Below are 20292 nucleotides of genomic sequence, written 5' to 3' on the forward strand. Positions count from 1 at the left end.
TTATAGATCTGTAATATAGGTGCATGGATGTTATAGTTCTGTAATACAGGTGCATGGATGTTATAGATCTGTAATATAGGTGCATGGATGTTATAGTTCTGTAGTATAGGTGCATGGATGTTATAGATCTGTAATATAGGTGCATGGATGTTATAGATCTGTAATATAGGTGCATGGATGTTATAGATCTGTAATATACAGTGCCTTGCAAAAGTATTCACACCTTTTAAATTTTTCAGGTTTTGTTGCCTCACAACCTGGAATCAAAATGGATTGTGTGAAGGTGTGCATCATTTCATTCACAGAACATGCCTACAACTGTGAAGTTGTGTATTTTTTTTATATTGTGAATCAAACAACATTTAGGACAACATAACAGAAAACTTCAGCGTGCATAACTATTCACCCCCCTAAAGTCAGTACTTTATCCAGCCATCTTTTGCGGCAATTACAGCTGCAAGTCGCTTTGGATAAGTCTCTATGAGCTTGCCACATCTTGCCCCTGGGATTTTTGCCCATTCCTCAAGGCAAAACTGCTCCAGCTCCTTCATGTTGGATGGTTTCCGCTTGTGAACAGCAAACTTCAAGTCTGACCTCAGATTCTCAATTGGATCGAGATCTGGGCTTTGACTAGGCCATTCCTACACATTTACATGTTTCCCCTTAAACCACTGGAGTGTTGCTTTAGCAGTATGCTATGGGTCATTGTCCTGCTGTCCTCCGTCCCAGTCTCAAATCACAGGCAGACTGAAACAGGTTTTGCTCTAGAATATCCCTGTATTTAGCACCATCCATCTTTCCCTCAACTCGAATCAGTTTCCCAGTCCCTGCTGCTGAAAAACATCCCCACAGCATGATGCTGCCACCACCATGTTTCACTGTGGGGATGATGTTCTTGGGGTGATGGGATGTGTTGGGTTTGCGCCAGACATAGCGTTTTCATTGGTGGCCGTAAAGTTCAATTTTAGTCTCATCTGACCAGATCACCTTCCTCCATACATTTGGGGAGTCGCCCACATGCCTTTTGGCAAACTCAAATAGTGTCTTTTTTATGACTAAGTAATGGCTTTTTTCTGGCCACTCTTCCATAAGGCCCAGCTCTATGGAGTGTACGGCTTATTGTGGTCACATGCACAGATACACCAGTCTCTGCTGTGGAACTCTGCAGCTCCTTCAGGGTTACCTTTGGTCTCTGTGCTGCCTCTCTGATTAATGACCTCCTTGCCCTGTCAGTGAGTTTTGGTGGGTGGCCCTCTCTTGGCAGGTTTGTTGCGGTACCATGTTCTTTCTATTTGGTGATGATGATGGATTTGATGGTGCTCCGGGGGATCATCAAAGATTTGGATATTTTTTTATAACCCAACCCAGAATTGTACTTCTCAACAACTTTGTCCCTGACTTGTTTGGAGAGCTCCTTGGTCTTCATGGTGTGATGCCTCTTGCTTAGTGGTGTTGCAGCTTCTGGGGCCTTTCAGAAAAGGTGTGTTTTTACTGATATCATGAGATTTCACACAGGTGGATACATTTCACTAATTATGTGACTTCTGAAGGTAATTGGCTGCACCAGAACTTTTGAGGGGCTTCATAGCAAAGGGGGTGATTACATATGCACATGACAATTTTCAGAATTTTATTTATACAGATTCTTTTTTATATACATTTTTCTCTATTTCACTTCACCAAATTAAACTATTTTGTGCAGATCCATCATATACAATTCAGATTAAAAAACAAACAAACTACAGGTTGTAATGTAACGAAAAAGGTAAAAAGCCAAGGGGGTGAATATTTGTGTAAGGCACTGTAGGTGCATGGATGTTATAGATCTGTAATATAGGTGCATGTATGTTATAGATCTGTAATATTGGTGCATGGATGTTATAGATCTGCAGTACAGAAGTATGGATGTTATAGATCTGTAATATAGGTGCATGGATGTTATAGATCTGTAATATTGGTGCATGGATGTTATAGATCTGCAGTACAGAAGTATGGATGTTATAGATCTGTAATATAGGTGCATGGATGTTATAGATCTGTAATATAGGTGCATGTATGTTATAGATCTGTAATATAGGTGCATGGATGTTATAGATCTGTAATATAGGTGCATGGATGTTATAGATCTGCAGTACAGGAGTATGGATGTTATAGATCTAATATAGGTGCATGGATGTTATAGATCTGTAATATTGGTGCATGGATGTTATAGATCTGCAGTACAGAAGTATGGATGTTATAGATCTGTAATATAGGTGCATGGATGTTATAGATTTGCAGTACAGAAGTATGGATGTTATAGATCTGTAATATAGGTGCATGTATGCTGTAGATCTGCAGTACAGGGGTATGGATGTTATAGATCTGTAATATAGGTGCATGGATGTTATTGATCTGCAATACACGAGTATGGATGTTATAGATCTGTAATATCGGTGCATGGATGTTATAGATCTGCAATACACGAGTATGGATGTTATAGATCTGTAATATAGGTGCATGTATGCTGTAGATCTGCAGTACAGGAGTATGGATGTTATAGATCTGTAATATAGGTGCATGGATGCTATAGATCTGCAATACACGAGTATGGATGTTATAGATCTGTAATATAGGTGCATGTATGCTGTAGATCTGCAGTACAGGAGTATGGATGTTATAGATCTGTAATATAGGTGCATGGATGTTATTGATCTGCAATACACGAGTATGGATGTTATAGATCTGTAATATAGGTGCATGGATGTTATAGATCTGCAATACACGAGTATGGATGTTATAGATCTGTAATATAGGTGCATGTATGCTGTAGATCTGCAGTACAGGAGTATGGATGTTATAGATCTGTAATATAGGTGCATGGATGCTATAGATCTGCAATACACGAGTATGGATGTTATAGATCTGTAATATAGGTGCATGGATGTTATAGATCTGCAATACACGAGTATGGATGTTATAGATCTGTAATATAGGTACATGTATGCTATAGATCTGCAATACACGAGTATGGATGTTATAGATCTGTAATATATATGTACATGTATGCTATAGCTCTGCAGTACAGAAGCATGGAGATCTAGGCACACGGAGCTCCCGCGTTATGTGTGGCGCGACTTGTAGAGCATGGAGGATAGATGTATGTGGGCACATCTGTATAATATTTATGTAATATAAATACATGGAGCTTTATAGATCTGTATTGTACTGTATGGCGTACAAATATGATGTGCACTGCGGTGCAGTCATATTGCACTTCGTAATTTACCTCCATGGATGGAGTAAATATTTCTTGAATATTTTCTTACCTGCGTAGCGAACTTTATCCAGATAATTAAGAATGTTGCTGTATCCTGTATTCTCCATAGACCCTATCTGTTTTATGTGGGTTTAAGATGAAAAACATGACATATATCAGATCAGTGGAAAATGTATAATCCAAAACAACAGGAAAGTAGGAATGTAAACACAGATTCCGATCTCCCATTAAATACCTACAGTAAATGGACATACACAGTAAACGATAAAAGTGAACGATAATGATATCGTTCAACGATATCTCGTTCATATTGTGCAGTGTATATGCGCCAAACGACTAATGATGCACTTTCCCGCGGGTCATTAACGATGTTGGCTGTCGTGCACACATGCAGGCCAATCTAACGATATAGGGGGTCATTCAGACCCACTCGCGAGCGGCAGTACGCTCGCAAGTGGGTCGATGTTCCCCACTGCGCATGCGCACGACGGAGGGAGCTCCGTCGTGCGCATGCGCGAGACCCGGCGAGCGATGGGCTTTCCATCGCTCGGGGTCTCGCACCAAAGGGGGCGTGCTGTCGGTGTTGATTGACAGCACGCCCCCTTTGGTGGGTGTGCCGGGGCGTGCCTGCCAGACGGAGGAGTTCCCATTGGAACGCCTACCGTCTGAAGCCGGCCCCACTGACATCACTAGTGATGTCAGTTGCAGTGATTTTGGCTCTGATAGAGCCAAAATCACTCCAGGGCTTGTGGCTGGGAAACCCGACCGCAGGGTTTCCCTCGCAAGTCCGATGGTCGCGATGGTCAAGACCATCGTGACCATCTTTTTGCACGCTCGTATATTCTGTGGGTGGTGACCCACAGCTATACGAGCGTCCAGGAGGACGCTCCATTTTAATGGAGGAGGGCCCTGATTAAGAGCGAGCGCTCTGGTCAGAGCGTCCGGCTCTGAATCAGGGCCATAGTCAGTAAGTGCCTGTTCAGGGATGTAGCAGGATGACGTCACTGGACGATATCGTTAACGAGATCTTTCAGTGTGTACACCCAATATCTTTCACCAATATCTTTCACCAATATCTTTCAGCACATCGTCTAGTGTGTTTGCCCCTTAAGATTATAAAAGGTTGGGATTGATGCTGAAATGCCTGCAGCCATCCTTGGCACAAGAGATCTGTCTGGAATCAGAAGGATTTCTGCGCATGCCCACTTCTGAATAGCCCGCAATTCCGCTTACACACCCTCAAAATACTTAGCCAGTTATTCAAACGCCCAACTGCCACCCAGTGATAACTATTCAGCCACAAGTGGAGATGCCACTGTGACTTGTACAACTTTCAGTTGCCCATAATTGCCAATAGTTGCTTAAGCCCCGCAACATGAGCCATGCGATGAACCACGAGATCTGTCTGCAGAACAAGCTTGGTGCAGCTTTGTATTAGGCCATCTACGTCTACATGGGGCAGCTGTCAACATTCTAAACCGGTCTTGTGTTACTGGTGATCCCACCACGGGTGAAATAATCATTTTATTTTGCTATTTCATTTACCGCCGACAAATACAAAACAGGTCTAGTCAAGGGGGGTTCTCCAAGTCCTGATTATTTCAACCTATTGGCTTTCAACGTGTCTTCCTGCAACTTTTATTAAGTATATTACCTAATCCTAATGGCTTCTCTCTTTTTTTCATTGAAAAAAAAACACAAAAGGGATCTTACAATAACTGTACAGCACTGTGGAGTGTGCAGGTGCAAAATAAATAAAATGCTCATAAGAAAATTAATATTAATAAAAAGGTAACCAAAACCCCTTTGAATGATAATTAAGAAATGGCATAATAAGCATTAGGTTCACTGCCATCAGTGCTTTTTCTTCACCTCCTATCACTGCTTTTCAGGTGTATACTGTGGCTCAAAACGCGTGGCGTTTACGATTAACAAAATGGAAGATAACAAGAAAAATAGGCATGAGAAAGTAACAAGTACATTAGTTTAATTAAATTATTCTGGATCCTCATAGGCAAGTAAATGGAGGAAAAAGAAAGCCATGCACAACGCGTTTCTCACCTCAATTAAGATTCCCAGAACCGCCAGCCCATTTGGTTTGTTTATAGCATCACTGATGGTGGAAAATTTGTCAGAGTTGTAATGGACGATGTGTAACTGGTTTGGGAACAAAAAGGATGGATATATAAAATTCTATTATTTTTCATTCCAAAGACCACAACCACATTTATACTCTGTTCCATAAAGCTTGCAATCTAGTATATATTTTAGTTACAGTGCTAGAGGCATTTTTCTGATGGTTTAATAGTCTCCAAGAAATGACCATGTAACAGTATAAGAAAAAAAAAAACCTGCCCTGATGAGCTTGCAATCTAATTGTCACATATCACACTGTACGACTACGTTTACAATCCATAAGTAATATTGGAGGCCCTGGTGAAAAAGAATTTGTGGTTAAGTGGCGCAATGAGAGACCCTGACACATTATTAATACATCAGAGATAGATTAGTCCATACATTACAATGTAGCAATGGCGTAATCCTGTGTTATTGTATTAGGATTGCACATGGGCCGGGGGTGAAGTTTTGCTGACTCTGCTGTCTGAGTTATGAAGGGTCCTTTGTTTGTTGTGTTCAGAAGCCCTACGGGGCCGTTGGCCGCAGGCAGTAAGCACATTCCTCTGTCCCAGCAGCAGAGAGCCTGCAGGTTTATAATCCTGCAGCGGTTACTGAACTAGAAAATTGACAACTTCCCACTGCGAATACAATCAGTTTAACCTTTTTCTACATAGAAATAACAAGTGCACTTGAACACAAGACTAAATATCTCACCTCCCAATAAAATACCAAGAGCCCGAAGCTATCTACACACACTGGTGTTGATTGCTGATTTGATAGCTTTTGGCAGATCATTGGGAGCTGTGGGCACCCGAGTTGACCAAAGTAGACTATTAGAACCACACCTGATTTTATCAGTCAGTTGGGAAGTCCCATCTACCGCAAATGTTTGGTCATCAGTCAACAGGTGGCACGAGGACCCTTGCAATCTGATTGGCCCACCCACTGGACGGAGCGGATTCCAAGTTGAACGCAAGTCCGTTAGCAGAGCGTATGTTGTGTGTTTTGGCTCTGCAACTAGGCTTATGCACGGTCATACGCATGTCAGTCGCATTTCCACTAGCATCTGAATTAGCAGAACTGGGTTGTAACTAGGCGTTTTCCATAGGCTACATCCAGCGAGGGCTTTTCGGTGGAATGTGCAGAGTTGTACGTAATCGTAAATGCGCCTAGTTTCAGAATGATCCTTTGCACCAGATTCGTACAAATGTGCATTTGAGCAAAAGTATGCATTGTTTTCTTACACGCAATGCGGTAGTAATTACGATTAGCGTTCAAATCTGCGTCAGACCCTATGACTGTACCTAGTGATGCGGGACACAGGATATCACAGTCAATATTGGGCAGCTGGGTCAATATCGCAGAGTGTATGGCCAGAAAATTACCCAAATTTCAGATACCGATGATTATGGAATCAATTATATCATTATTGGAAATCAGGGTCAACACATTCGGAAGATGATCGCAGATCACCACCATTAGCCTGCCTGCATGGTCATCTCCTGACTATACTAACAGGTCTCCAGTCATGTTGAAAGTGATCTTGCATTGCAGCCACACACATGCTGGAAGTCGTTTGCAAAGCGCAACGCATCCGGTATGCGGTGTGGAACCAGCTTTGCACCTGCTGTGTGCTTGAATTTACACAAGTGCACCACCAGAAGTCTAGACAGGTAGAGGGCACAAGCTGGGGGGAGTAAGTGTGTACAGAGGAGGCACGCCAGTGTGGATAGTTAGTCGCAGGGATCTCTCTTCACGGGTGCAAATGGCAAGTTCTGCAACAGTGCATGCGCAGAAGCGACTTTATGTGTATTTTAGTATGTCCATCCTATTCTGAGTTGGACACAACTTGGCCGCATCTGTATTTCCATGAAATAGGGCTTTCTGGTGCAGGAACTGGGCAGTGACAAAGTGACTTGTGGGTGTGTCGTGGGCGCGTATCAAAAGCTCCGTGCGATTCTGAGTCGTGTATGGGGAAGGGAAGCCTGTTGCAGACGGATCTCTAGCACCTAGCAAGGGGTTGGTGCACATGTAGATATTAATGTTGAGAATAGGGGATGCTGACGTAATATCAATTGGTGCCACAACTTCCTGCTTGCACACCCCGCATTAGTTGAACGGATACTTACATTAGCATACAGTATTAAATCAGGCTTCTGCAGCTGCCACAACTACAGCCATTTTGCGTGTGAATCAGAATCAGCCCCTTACTGTGCGCTAAGCGGACCATCCAAATGTACTGACGCTGAACCAAGGAGTTTTGCGCTGCGCTTCAAGTAACTTACCTCCCGTGTGATCAGCTTTAGCCATTTCTGTAAATGGCGGATTCTATCCTTTAATCATAAAGAACGTCACATGTTTGTTGCTAATCATTTGTTCGGAGTCCAGGCCCGGCCCAGGCAGCTTCATTCTGTGTCTCGTTCAAATTTTTCCTGACCCAGCAAAATCTTTTTCATTAACTGAATTGAAGTACATCCAACTAATATAATAAAATTACAGACTCTCTTCGTGTCTTTCTCATGCTATTAGTATCTCCGGCCATGTTAGCGTTTCATAGTCTCACCCCCTGGCCGCTTGGCAGGCTGGGGACGGATAAACTTTTCCAACAGAGAAAAGATTTTCTTGAGCTGGACTCTGCCTAATGCTACAAACCATGCAATAAGAATTTAAGCCTTAACCTTAAGCCAATTGTAGTCGAGCAACAAGTATTTCAGTAATTTGCATATCTCTACCCAGAATTCCTAGGGAGAGGTTTAATCCTTCACTCATCGGTTCTATGCTTAATTTTGTAGAAATAAATACAAACAAACGTTTGATGCAGGACTATAGACAGAAGGTGTATTACTAAAATCTAAAGTACAAGACCTGCGTAAGGAAATATTAAAAAATTTATATTTATTAGCTAACCAGCAATAATAAAAATAATAAATAAAAATAATAATAATAAAAATAATAATTAAAAAAATCTCCCAAGAGTTGAGAACAGTAGTCAAATATAATAACAGTACAGCATGATAATAAATATCATCAGTTTTTAAGTAATATAGTTGAATGCATGGAATCGGTATGTAACGCCGGAAGAAATACCGACACCGGAAGCCCGAACGCTCTACATCCCGACTGGGGCTGGTAAGTACCCTAACCCTAACCTTAGTGGTGCCTAACCCTAACCTCCCCCCTGTGGTGCCTAATTCTAACCTCCCCCCCCCCCGGTGGTGCCTAACCCTAACCCTCCTTTCCCGCACCCTAAACCTAACCCTGCCGGGGAAATGCCGAACCCTATCCTCCCCCCGGTGGTGCCTAACCCTAACCCCCCCCCTCCCATACCCTAAGCCTAACCCTCCCGGGGGATGACGAACCCTATCCTCCCCCCCGGTGGTGCCTGACCCTAACCCCCCTTTCCCTAGCCAAATCTTAACCCTCTCCAGGGGGTCCCTAAACTTACCTCTCGCCCCCCCCCCCCCCCTCGGCTAACATCTAACATTCCCCACTTACCTTCTTTCGGCATGGCGACTGTCGAGATCTCGGTGCCGAGCTAAAGATAGGCGACGGGATTTAGATGCCTATTTTAGTCCCAAATCGGGCTTTCCGTGTCGGGATTCTGGCGGTCGGCATTCCGGGTGCCAGTAAGTTGACTACATCCCGAATGCACTATGCTAGACATTAAACAGTCCTAAATGAGGTGCGAGCAGCTAGATAAAATAAATAAATGTGTTAATTGGCCAGCGTAAGCCTCACATGAAAGTCAGACAACACAGGTCATCCTGAGTGCATGGAAGTCGTGTAAATGGACAGTTTATTTGGGAACAGCCGTATACATCCCAACCAGAGAAAGCAGAAACACGGACACTAGCGCACCACCAAAGGGGGCATGGGTTCACAGGCAAGGAGCGTGACCTTGCAGAAAATGCTGTACCTGAGAGGACCGACGCCCCCCCCTCCTGTTCTCGTTATGCTGGCGGCATGATGCCCCCAGCCCTTCTCCTTCTCTCTACTGAGTATGGCGCTGCTGGGTTGAAAGCATATGCCTTCTAAGGAAACTGCTACTGCTGCTAAGAGCAGTGAAACGCGTCAAGGGCAGTATTTTACTACTCATTACATACCCGGTCACAGGGCTTCAACCCAGCAGCGCCAGATTCAGAGCTCACAGCAGCCAGACACAGAGCTGAGAACCTTGCCTTTTCCCCATAGCAAGCTTATCATTTACCAATCAGCCATTCCCATAGAGAAGCTCAGATGTTCTGGCATGGAGCTGATATCTATATCTACCAGATCGGAGGGATGCTGGGTCCCATAATAGACTATGACGTTGATTCCTTGCATTTGCCCACTTATAGTGTTATTGCACCTACGCAGGGGTGCCTGTACATATGTAAGAGTGGGGGGCAGGGAAAGACGGACGCTTGGTACTCTTCTTTATGATCTTGTTGTCAGTCCTGGACCTAGATCTGTCACATCTGTCTGGCACAAGTGCCTCAGGCACCCTATGGTCAATGCTCACACAGTATATAGGCGGTGTCCACGCACTTCAGAATGACCCTTGTCCTTCCCCCATACATGGAATCACTAGGGAACCATGATATTCAGCAAAAGACGCTGGAGGTGTTTTTGAGTTGCAGTGTCATCCTGCATTGATACCTGTTTGGGGGATACAGAACTCCTCTACCGCTGGCGCTACTATTGAGTCTTGCTCCACCGGGTATAGTCTACCCCCCCCAAGTCTCATGTATCAGGGCCAAAGCAGTCCCCATGCTCTGTATCCTACCCCTGGGCAAGGTGTGGTGCACTACCTACAAGACTAAGTGAACTTCTTCTATAATGCAACTAACACATGCAATTATACAATGCCACTGCAACACTGTACACAGGACAAAAAGAAAGCACACATTAAATAATGCCAGTATAATATCCCAAACCTTTACAGTACAGAATACAACACTGCTGAACTACAATGGCCCCATCCCCACTTTACAATGCCGGTAATCGGGGCAATCATGACGTACCTGCACTGTCACGCTCTCTCACCAACCACTTGGCCTCACCAAGCCCTCCACACCTCCCACCTGGCTAGAAAATAGGTAAGTATGACCTGAGCTCTTTGTCTCTGTTCTGGACCTCTTGCTTACTTCCTGTGCGGTGATTTCACCTCAGGTTTTGGGCTTTTGGGGGCGGACTGGCTCTTTTTATCTGATCCATCCCTTCTCCTCTTGCCTCTTGTCTTTTCCAAAGCACAGCGGCTATAGTCACAGCCACTCACGGTGGACGGGGCTATGGGCCGGCCGTATGTGACTAGTGCATCTCATGGTGTTACCATCGAGCCAGCCGGATCAGTTCTAAGACATTTGCTAGAGCAAAAAACATTCCTCATTTCGGTCTGTTTAATGCATATTGTATTCATCTATATTAGGTACACATGATGTACTGTCTTTTATAGATTGACTATTTTTCTCAACTCCTGAGAGTTTATCATTATTATTATTACTGCTTGTTAGCTAATAAATAACCTTTTTAATATTTCCTTACACTGCTATTGCACTTTATATATTTTTTATTCTGTTATATAGCTGCTGTCCTCTATATTGCTGCATATATACAGCTGTCACTCTGTATCTATATATACAGACTAATATTATTGGGCGCCTGAACATTTTATTTTTTTAGCTGTAATTTATGTTTATCATTTTGCTTTTTTTTTAGCTGTAGTTTGTGATTATCATTTTTTTTTTTTAGCTGTAGTTTGTGTTTATCATTTTGTTTTTAGTAGGGAAGCCAATCCCGGGGCTTTTTTTTTAAAATCCCGGGATTGGCCTGGTTTTAAAAAAAAATATGCTGCCCACAGTGATTTACCGGCGGGACTTTCGGCGGCAGAACTTTCGGTGTCCTGTAGACAGGTAGGTGGGCGGTGCCCCGAAGCCGCTGTGCAGTGCCAGCCGGGGGAAGGGGGAGCCAGGCAGCGTCTGAGCACTCTGCTGGAGGTGCTCGGCATTTAAAAAAAGAAAACATTTATGGCCAATGCCGGAATTGAGATTGGAGGCTTCCAATCCCGGGATTCAATCCCGGCCATTTTTAGGCCAAAATCCCAAAATCCCGGGATTGGGAGCCCTATTTTTTGCTCTAGCTTGTGTTTATCAAGGAAAACATTACGCAGGCTCATTAGCTGTTTGTGGGCCACAGACATAACCAAAAAAGGTTCTACAAGGTGGCCAAATACCCGCCATACCCATTATTATGAATCTATCCTGAGTTCTCTCCACTGTAGTGGGCCAGTGTGATATGGCAGCACATAGTTGCCCTAAAATCTTACCTCTGCCGGGTACACCTTCCCATCGATCTGGTGCTCTGACCCTTCTCGTAGAGACGTGTTACCCCAGTGTAGGTGGAGCTGGACGGCTGTGAAATTATTAGGGAGCCCGTGGAGGCGCATGGATGATGGTAGGGAAAGCACAACTGGAACAAAATGCAGAATATTCACATCAGAAAGCGAACGCACTTTGCAGACTATCCCTAACACCCCTTATTGTAGTCTCTCTGCCAGAGCAGACGTATAGTGTTTTCACACAGATTCATGTAAAGATAAAATATGCGCATGAATGTGAGTCAGCTGTAATTACGCTCGCATTCCATGCAAGGAGAATACAAAGGACATTTGCCTGTATGCCGAATTTTAGCGCCCGCACCGACCCTATTATCAAACGTTTTATAGCCGTCATCATCATCAGTGCGTACTTGTGCCAGCCCTAGCCTTGGTACAAGAGGTCCATCCAAACATGCACGGCATAGCCCGCAATTTCATCAGTGCGTCCTTGCTAAACTTTGCCTGTGTTACGCCCCATTACCGCCCAGTTACGCCTTTCTAGCCCCATGTGTAGATGTATATGAGCATGTAAAGTGTATGCTGGGCAACCGAGCACATACAGGAAACTCAGCTACGTCACCTGGTGGCCTCATGGAATGCTCTCTTGGTTGAAGAGCTTACAATTTATTTATCTGATAACTAGTAGTGGAACATTGGCAACTGTTTCAAAGTCTTGAAACTGTGTTAGCGGTAATCTAGAATGGATTTAGAACAGTGAGCAGGGGATTGTTTGGGAAACTTTTGCCTCGCTGAACCTTATGATCCCTGAAAGCCAAGTTCCTGTGTTATTAATGCTAATGATTACAATTTCTCAGGACAGAGCAGCAATATGATGTGAGTGTAGGGAGCGTGACTGCACAGGAGGTGAATCCGGGCTTAACTCTCTCGCTGCCTCTTCTGCACCCGGCCTATCATTCTGAGTCACTTTTAGAAGGGGTAATGTTCCATCTGCAAAAATGATAGAACCGCGTTGGTTTTTTATTTGCACAGGGTACTCATGTGTCTGCCAAGAGCATTTTAAAGAGCACGACTACTTCAGGGTATTTGGAAAGACCCCTGTAAAATCAATCAACCTAATTATGTGGGTTGGCGCATCTACCGGACTCCGGTCAGCGGAGCGTCGGCCCGGGACGGCCAGCGGAGCGTCGGACTCCGGCCAGCGGAGCGTCGTCCTCCTCCGCCTGCAGGTTGGAAACAGGAACGTCACATCTTTTGACTGAGTTGCTTCCTGCCAATATCAACCTTTATCTAGTATTGTAGTTACTCACTCTGGGCATGATTCAGACGTGGCCTGCCGCCGATGCGTCTTTGTACGCAGCGGGATTGAGATGATATGCTAATGTCACGGCTGCCCGGGATTTGTATAGAGACGCCCAGCGACTGCGTTTCTGATCCGCCTCTTGCATACAACGACGCATCATCGATGCTCTGGGCAGCCCTATGGTTGCTCAGAATGTCCTTCGGAACTAAGAGGCCGGCGCTGGCACCACTGCATACAAGGACGCAGTTGCTGGCCGCGACACACCCCTGAAACAAACGCAACATGCCTGCGTGTGACTCGCCACCCCTGTTATCTCCCTCAAATTCTCATTACCTGTCAATCAGTCTGGGTCCAAATCCACTCTACGACCGCCGTCTTAAATCCATTGCGGCACATGCGCAGCGCAGTTCAGGCACATGCGCAGTACAAAACAAAAAGCCCAACTGCAAAAACATCGTATAGCGTTCACCTCTGAATCAGACCCTCTATCTGTCCTTTCCTAGAAAGTGCTGCTCACTGTCTGCCTTTATCTAGAACTGTACACGCTCTCTGCTCTTTTCTAGAACCATGCTCACTCACTGTATCTGCCATTTTCCTGCACAATTTGTCCGTTTCTGAAACCATGCACGCTTATTATAACTGGTCTAATCGCTAACAGTGCTAACTCACTCTATCTGCTCGTATATAGAACTGGGCACGTTTTCTCTGCCTACCCTGTGTTATTCACGCCTTCCTTTTTCTAGAACTGTGCACACTCACTCTATCTTACCTTATCTAGAACTGTGCACACTCACTCTATCTTACCTTATCTAGAACTGTGCACACTCATTCTATCTTACCTTATCTAGAACTGTGCACACTCACTCTATCTTACCTTATCTAGAACTGTGCACACTCATTCTATCTTACCTTATCTAGAACTGTGCACACTCATTCTATCTTACCTTATCTAGAACTGTGCACACTCATTCTATCTTACCTTATCTAGAACTGTGCACACTCACTCTATCTTACCTTATCTAGAACTGTGCACACTCACTCTATCTTACCTTATCTAGAAGTGTGCACACTCACTCTATCTTACCTTATCTAGAACTGTGAACACTCACTCTACCTACCATTATCTACAAATGTGCGCACTCGACCCTTAACTTCAACTGTGCACGGTCTCTCAGTCTGTCATTTCTGGAGCCATGCTCGCTCACTCTGTTTGCCTTTATCTAGAATTGTGCACAATTACTTTGTCTGACCTTATTTAGAACTGTGCATGCTTAATTTATCTGCCATTATCTGCAACTGTGCATGCTAATTCTGTGTGCCCTTATCTAGAACTGTACTTGTACACACTAACTGCCTTTATCTACAATCAGAACCCTGGTGTCTCGCTCTACCTGCCCTTATCTAGAACGGTACACACTCACTCTACCTGCCCTTATCTAGAACTGCACACTCACTCTACCTGCCCTTATCTAGAATTGTACACACTCACTATACCTGCCCTTATGTAGAACTGTACACACTCACTCTACCTGCCCTTAACTAGAACTGTACACACTCACTCTACCTGCCCTTAACTAGAACTGTACACACTCACTCTACCTGCCCTTATCTAGAACTGTACACACTCACTATACATGCCCTTATCTAGAACTGGATACACTCACTCTACCTGCCCTTATCTAGAACTGGACACACTCACTCTACCTGCCCTTATCTAGAACTATACACACTCACTCAACCTGCCCTTATCTAGAACTGTACACACTCACTCTACCTGCCCTTAACTAGAACTGTACACACTCACTCTACCTGCCCTTAACTAGAACTGTACACACTCACTCTACCTGCCCTTAACTAGAACTGTACACACTCACTCTACCTGCCCTTATCTAGAACTGGATACACTCACTCTACCTGCCCTTATCTAGAACTGGACACACTCACTCTACCTGCCCTTATCTAGAACTATACACACTCACTCAACCTGCCCTTATCTAGAACTGTACACACTCACTCTACCTGCCCTTATCTAGAACTGTATACACTCACTCTACCTGTCCTTGTCTAGAACTGTACACACTCACTATACCTGCCCTTATCTAGAACTGTATACACTCACTCTATCTGCCCTTATCTATAAAACTGTACACACTCACTCTACCTGTCCTTATCTAGAACTGTACACACTCACTCTACCTGCCCTTATCTAGAACTGTACACACTCACTCTACCTGCCCTTATCTAGAACTGTACACACTCACTCTACCTGCCCTTGTCTAGAACTATACACACTCACTCTACCTGCCCTTATCTAGAACTGTACACACTCACTCTACCTGCCCTTATCTAGAACTGTACACACTCACTCTACCTGCCCTTATCTATAACTGTACACACTCACTCTACCTGACCTTATCTAGAACTGTACACACTCACTATACCTGCCCTTATCTAGAACTGTACACACTCACTCTATCTGCCCTTATCTAGAACTGTACACACTCACTCTACCTGCCCTTATCTAGAACTGTACACACTCACTCTACCTGCCCTTATCTAGAACTGTACACACTCACTATACATGCCCTTATCTATAACTATACACACTCACTATACCTGCCCTTTTCTAGAACTGTACACACTCACTCTACCTGCCCTTATCTATAACTGTACACACTCACTATAACTGCCCTTATCTAGAACTGTACACATTCTCTCTACCTGCCCTATTCTAGAATCATGCTCGCTCACTTGTTACTATAATATCTGCCCTAATCTAGAACCGTACACACTTCCTCTCTATAAAAGATACTTGAACCATTCAAGCCAGTTTGAAATTCAGCCAGACCGGCCCAAAAATATGGAGGCTATCAAGATAATTCTTTGTTAGACCAACTTTGTGTGTTTACCCCTGGCCCTTGTATCTCTCCCTCACTGGCCCCGTCCCTCGCCTTTATTACCACACTTACCATTACACTCTCGCTGTCCACAGGACAACTGCCCTCCCCACATCTAGAACTCCTTTTCCTCCCTCTTTCTCTGTCCCTGTAAGAATTTTCTCACCAACTCTCCCTCAATAGTCTCTTTCTCATCCTCACTCTTTGCTATCACCCTTTCATGCCTCTCCCCCAATCCCAGCTTTCATTCTATTCATCTTTCAATACCGCTGTATATCACCCTCCCCTCCCTCGTCCCCTCTGACACTTTATTCTGCTTTTTTCAAAGTGACAATTGTCCCCATGGCAGCATCTCTCGACAGAGCCTCTTATCCGTCCTCCCACTGCTCGGACTCCGGCCAGCGGAGCTTCATCCTCCTCCGCCTGTGCCAACATCAACCACCGAGCCCTATGTCCCAGCACGTATATCACTGGTGACTTCACTGCGACTTCCCACCCTGGACAAGGAGCGCTGCCCTGATCCCCTCGGTGAGGCACCTGTCTTCTCTCACCACGCGCCTATGCACCATCTTTTCAAATCGCTCCAAACGCTGAAAGATGAGTTTATTCCAGGCACAATATTTAAAAAATAAATCAGTTTATATCTATGTAACATAAATTGCAGGGAAAAATTGTACAGCAAGCTGTACAAATTGTAGGGTGGAACCCGTGTTTTATATTTTAAATGAGGGGTGTATATTTCCAAATAAACCAAACTCATTACATTGACATGCACGCCACGATCACTCAGTGATCTATTTTATTAATAACAAAGTATGTCAATACACTAGGAACCAGTGACCACACTGAGCCATGAGGTGCAACTTAGCAGTTCACTGGGAACCACTGACCTCACTGAGGCATGGGGTGCAACTTAGCAATTCACTAGGAACCAGTGACCTCACTGAGCCATGAGGTGCAACTTAGCAATTTACTGGGAACCACTGACCTCACTGAGGCATGGGGTGCAACTTAGCAGTTCACTGGGAACCAGTGACCTCACTGAGCCATGAGGTGCAACTTAGCAATTCACTAGGAACCACTGACCTCACTGAGGCATGGGGTGCAACTTAGCAGTTCACTGTGAACCAGTAACCTCACTGAGCCATGAGGTGCAACTCAGCAATTCACTAGGAACCAGTGACCTCACTGAGCCATGAGGTGCAACTTAGCAATTCACTAGGAACCACTGACCTCACTGAGGCATGGGGTGCAACTTAGCAGTTCACTGGGAACCAGTGACCTCACTGAGCCATGAGGTGCAACTTAGCAATTCACTAGGAACCACTGACCTCACTGAGGCATGGGGTGCAACTTAGCAGTTCACTGTGAACCAGTAACCTCACTGAGCCATGAGGTGCAACTCAGCAATTCACTAGGAACCAGTGACCTCACTGAGGCATGCGATGCAACTTAGCAGTTCACTGGGAACCAGTGACCTCACTGAGCCATGAGGTGCAACTTAGCAATTCACTAGGAACCACTGACCTCACTGAGGCATGGGGTGCAACTTAGCAGTTCACTGGGAACCAGTGACCTCACTGAGCCATGAGGTGCAACTTAGCAATTCACTAGGAACCACTGACCTCACTGAGGCATGGGGTGCAACTTAGCAGTTCACTGTGAACCAGTAACCTCACTGAACCATGAGGTGCAACTCAGCAATTCACTAGGAACCAGTGACCTCACTGAGGCATGAGGTGCTATTTAGCAATTCACTGGGAACCAGTGACCTCACAGAGGCATGAGGTGCAACTTAGCAATTCACTAGGAACCAGTGACCTCACTGAGGCATGAGGTGCAACTTAACAATGTACTGGAAACCAGTGACCTCACTAAGTCATGAGGTGCAACTTAGCAATTCACTAGGAACCAGTGACCTCACTGAGGCATGAGGTGCAACTTAGCAATTCACTAGGAACCAGTGACCTCACTGAGGCATGAGGTACAACTTAGCAATGTACTGGAAACCAGTGACCTCACTAAGTCATGAGGTCCAACCCCACAACGCACTGAGCACCAGTGACCTCACTAAGGTATAAGGTCCAACCTAGCAACTCACTGTGTACCAGTGACCTCACTGAGGCATGAGGTGTAGACTAGCAATTCACTTGGATCCAGTGAGAATCAGTGACCTCACTGAGGCATGAAGTGCAGCTAGTGACCCCAGAGACTAGAGACACTCTGCATTCTGATAAATATTGGTTCGTCTTCCACAAAATGGCTGCCTCTACTGGGTATAGGTTACAGGGGCCTATCCTGAACTTGGTATGTTACAGGAATAGTTAAAATAGCAGACAATATCCCAGTGGAGAGCAAAACACAGGTGACTTTTAGTACATTTTATATATCTGTTCCCAGAGTCGGACTAGCCAACAGGGGTACAGGGGAAAGCTTGAGGGCCCCCTCCCCTCCTCTAATGTCAGGTTCCAGACCATACACTTGAATTATACCTTATTACTCTATTAGAGGGTCAGTTACCAGGTAGAGCAGGAACATGGAAGAACATGGGTGTAATGGTGTACTGGTTGGCCAAGCCTTTTTGGTGGTCGGCAACCCCCTCTATGGTGACTAGCCACACCCCTTAATCATGGGCCTCTACCACTGCATTTCCCCTGGTGGTCCCTTCATGCCCAAGCCCGACACTGGATGTTCCAATTTAAAGATCTCAGGATTGTAATATTTTCCATAAGAACTAATTAGGTAGGGCACCAACAATATAAACTGAATTTTCCACCTTTATTTATAGGAATGTTTGTACCGGGTTGGATACACGATCCCAGAGGTCAGACTCCCAAAGGTGACAATGCTGACTCCAGAATCCCGACAGTCAACATCAGGGCCGCCATCAGGGGGGGACTGCCGGGACTGGAGTCCCGCGCCAGGAGAGGGACCCGGGTGGCAGCAGTTTAGATCTGTGCCGGGACACCAGCTAATTGCATCTGGCGCACTGGCAGCCCAGGCATGGAGAAAGTGACACAGACACAGCGCTGGCTGCATTTCGAATATGGGGCAGGCCGAAAGCCAATCAGAGCTCGCGGCTGGTGCCATATTTGAAATACCCCCTGCGTTGTTTCTTATGTCTGGGCTGCCAATGCGCCAGGTGAATATCAGATACATGGAGTTCCTGAGTCTGCCCACTCTTCCTGCACACGTGCTGCTCTGTGCCCTGGTAAGCAACCGGGGAAGGGGCAAAGTCAGGGCAGGGACGTAGGGAGGGCGGAGAACCCGGGCGTCAGTAGCAGTGTAGGCGCTGTCCAGAGTCCGTCCGGGTGGGCGGCCACGGACCTCTCACATACTGACTTGATGCCGGTCACCGAGATCACCACAGTTGCGAGTCGCTATACTATGAGTGAAGTGACACATTCTGACAGCAGCAGTCAGTGTGTGGTCACCTAGAGGAGACTGAGTGCCGGATCAATATTCAGTGGGTACTTTCAGGTCTTCTGGCAATTGCAGGACTGAGGCGACACCAGGAAAGTCCTGCTGGCAGAAATGGGGCACCTGGCTGTGTGGGTGCTGAGTGTTGTCCTGAGTGAGCTGCACATCTCATCCTCCTCCAAACTGAACATACCCTGCCTCTCACCCTGAGGACCCACATCACCTTCACCTTGAAGAGGTGTGCTACAAATGGTGAGTGACCTTATCTCCCTTATGGGTGTAGATGCTCATATAATAACAACCCCACAGCCCGTTCTTGGAGAATTTTGAAACTGGTTTACGCACCAATTTATGTCCCACTCCCGCTGTAGCTCCACCCACATTATTCACAGCTCCACCCAACTTTGCCCCAATTTACCCTAGGGTAAGGGGGGGGCTGCCGATTTTGTCAGTACCGGGCCCCACAATTTCTGATGGCAGCCCTCAACATCCCAACGCATGTTGGTGAATATTATATTCCTGTCGGGATGTCGGGAGCCGGTATTCTGAACCTTCAGGATCCTGAATGCTAACTACATCCCGTTTGTACCCTCCTGCAATTTATACTACATACGTCGGACCTTTTTTTACAAAGCGCATGGAAGGCACAACCTAAATCCTCTTGGCTATGTTAGGGTGAGACCTGACACTATAAATACCAGTCTGGAACCCTAAAATATCCTCAGCTTACCCGTATGACCGTTGTTGGTGAGACTGAACGGAGAGGGACCCGGCGTGCTGTATCCTGCTGGCTCTATGGCAGGTAACCGTTCATCATAGGAGACGTTAGAGGTCTTGATGTTGATAGGAGACTGGGCAGTTCCGCCACAGTCCGGGTATGACACTTCCCAATGCTCCTGGCCGTGGTCGCCTGTCAGATAATATCATCAGATGAGAAACAGTAACATTTACAGTTTGGTTCAATAAACATGAATGATACTAT

At 45.4% G+C, this 20292-nt stretch overlaps 1 protein-coding gene across 1 annotated transcript in view; it reads right to left on the bottom strand.

Annotated features, from left to right (window-relative positions):
- CA14 (carbonic anhydrase 14) overlaps window positions 1-20292 on the bottom strand; it is a 64605-nt gene that overhangs the window by 21066 nt on the left and 23247 nt on the right. The window contains exons 3-6 of the mRNA XM_088449617.1: window positions 20041-20220; window positions 11682-11824; window positions 5321-5416; window positions 3309-3375 (exon numbers count right to left, since the gene is read on the bottom strand). Of these exons, the coding sequence (XP_088305743.1) occupies window positions 3309-3375; window positions 5321-5416; window positions 11682-11824; window positions 20041-20220 (486 nt within the window). The remainder of the gene's footprint in view (window positions 1-3308; window positions 3376-5320; window positions 5417-11681; window positions 11825-20040; window positions 20221-20292) is intronic.

The sequence above is a fragment of the Taudactylus pleione genome, unplaced genomic scaffold (genome assembly GCF_031769625.1).
Source record: "Taudactylus pleione unplaced genomic scaffold, aTauple2 ptg000490l, whole genome shotgun sequence".
Taxonomy (NCBI): domain Eukaryota; kingdom Metazoa; phylum Chordata; class Amphibia; order Anura; family Myobatrachidae; genus Taudactylus; species Taudactylus pleione.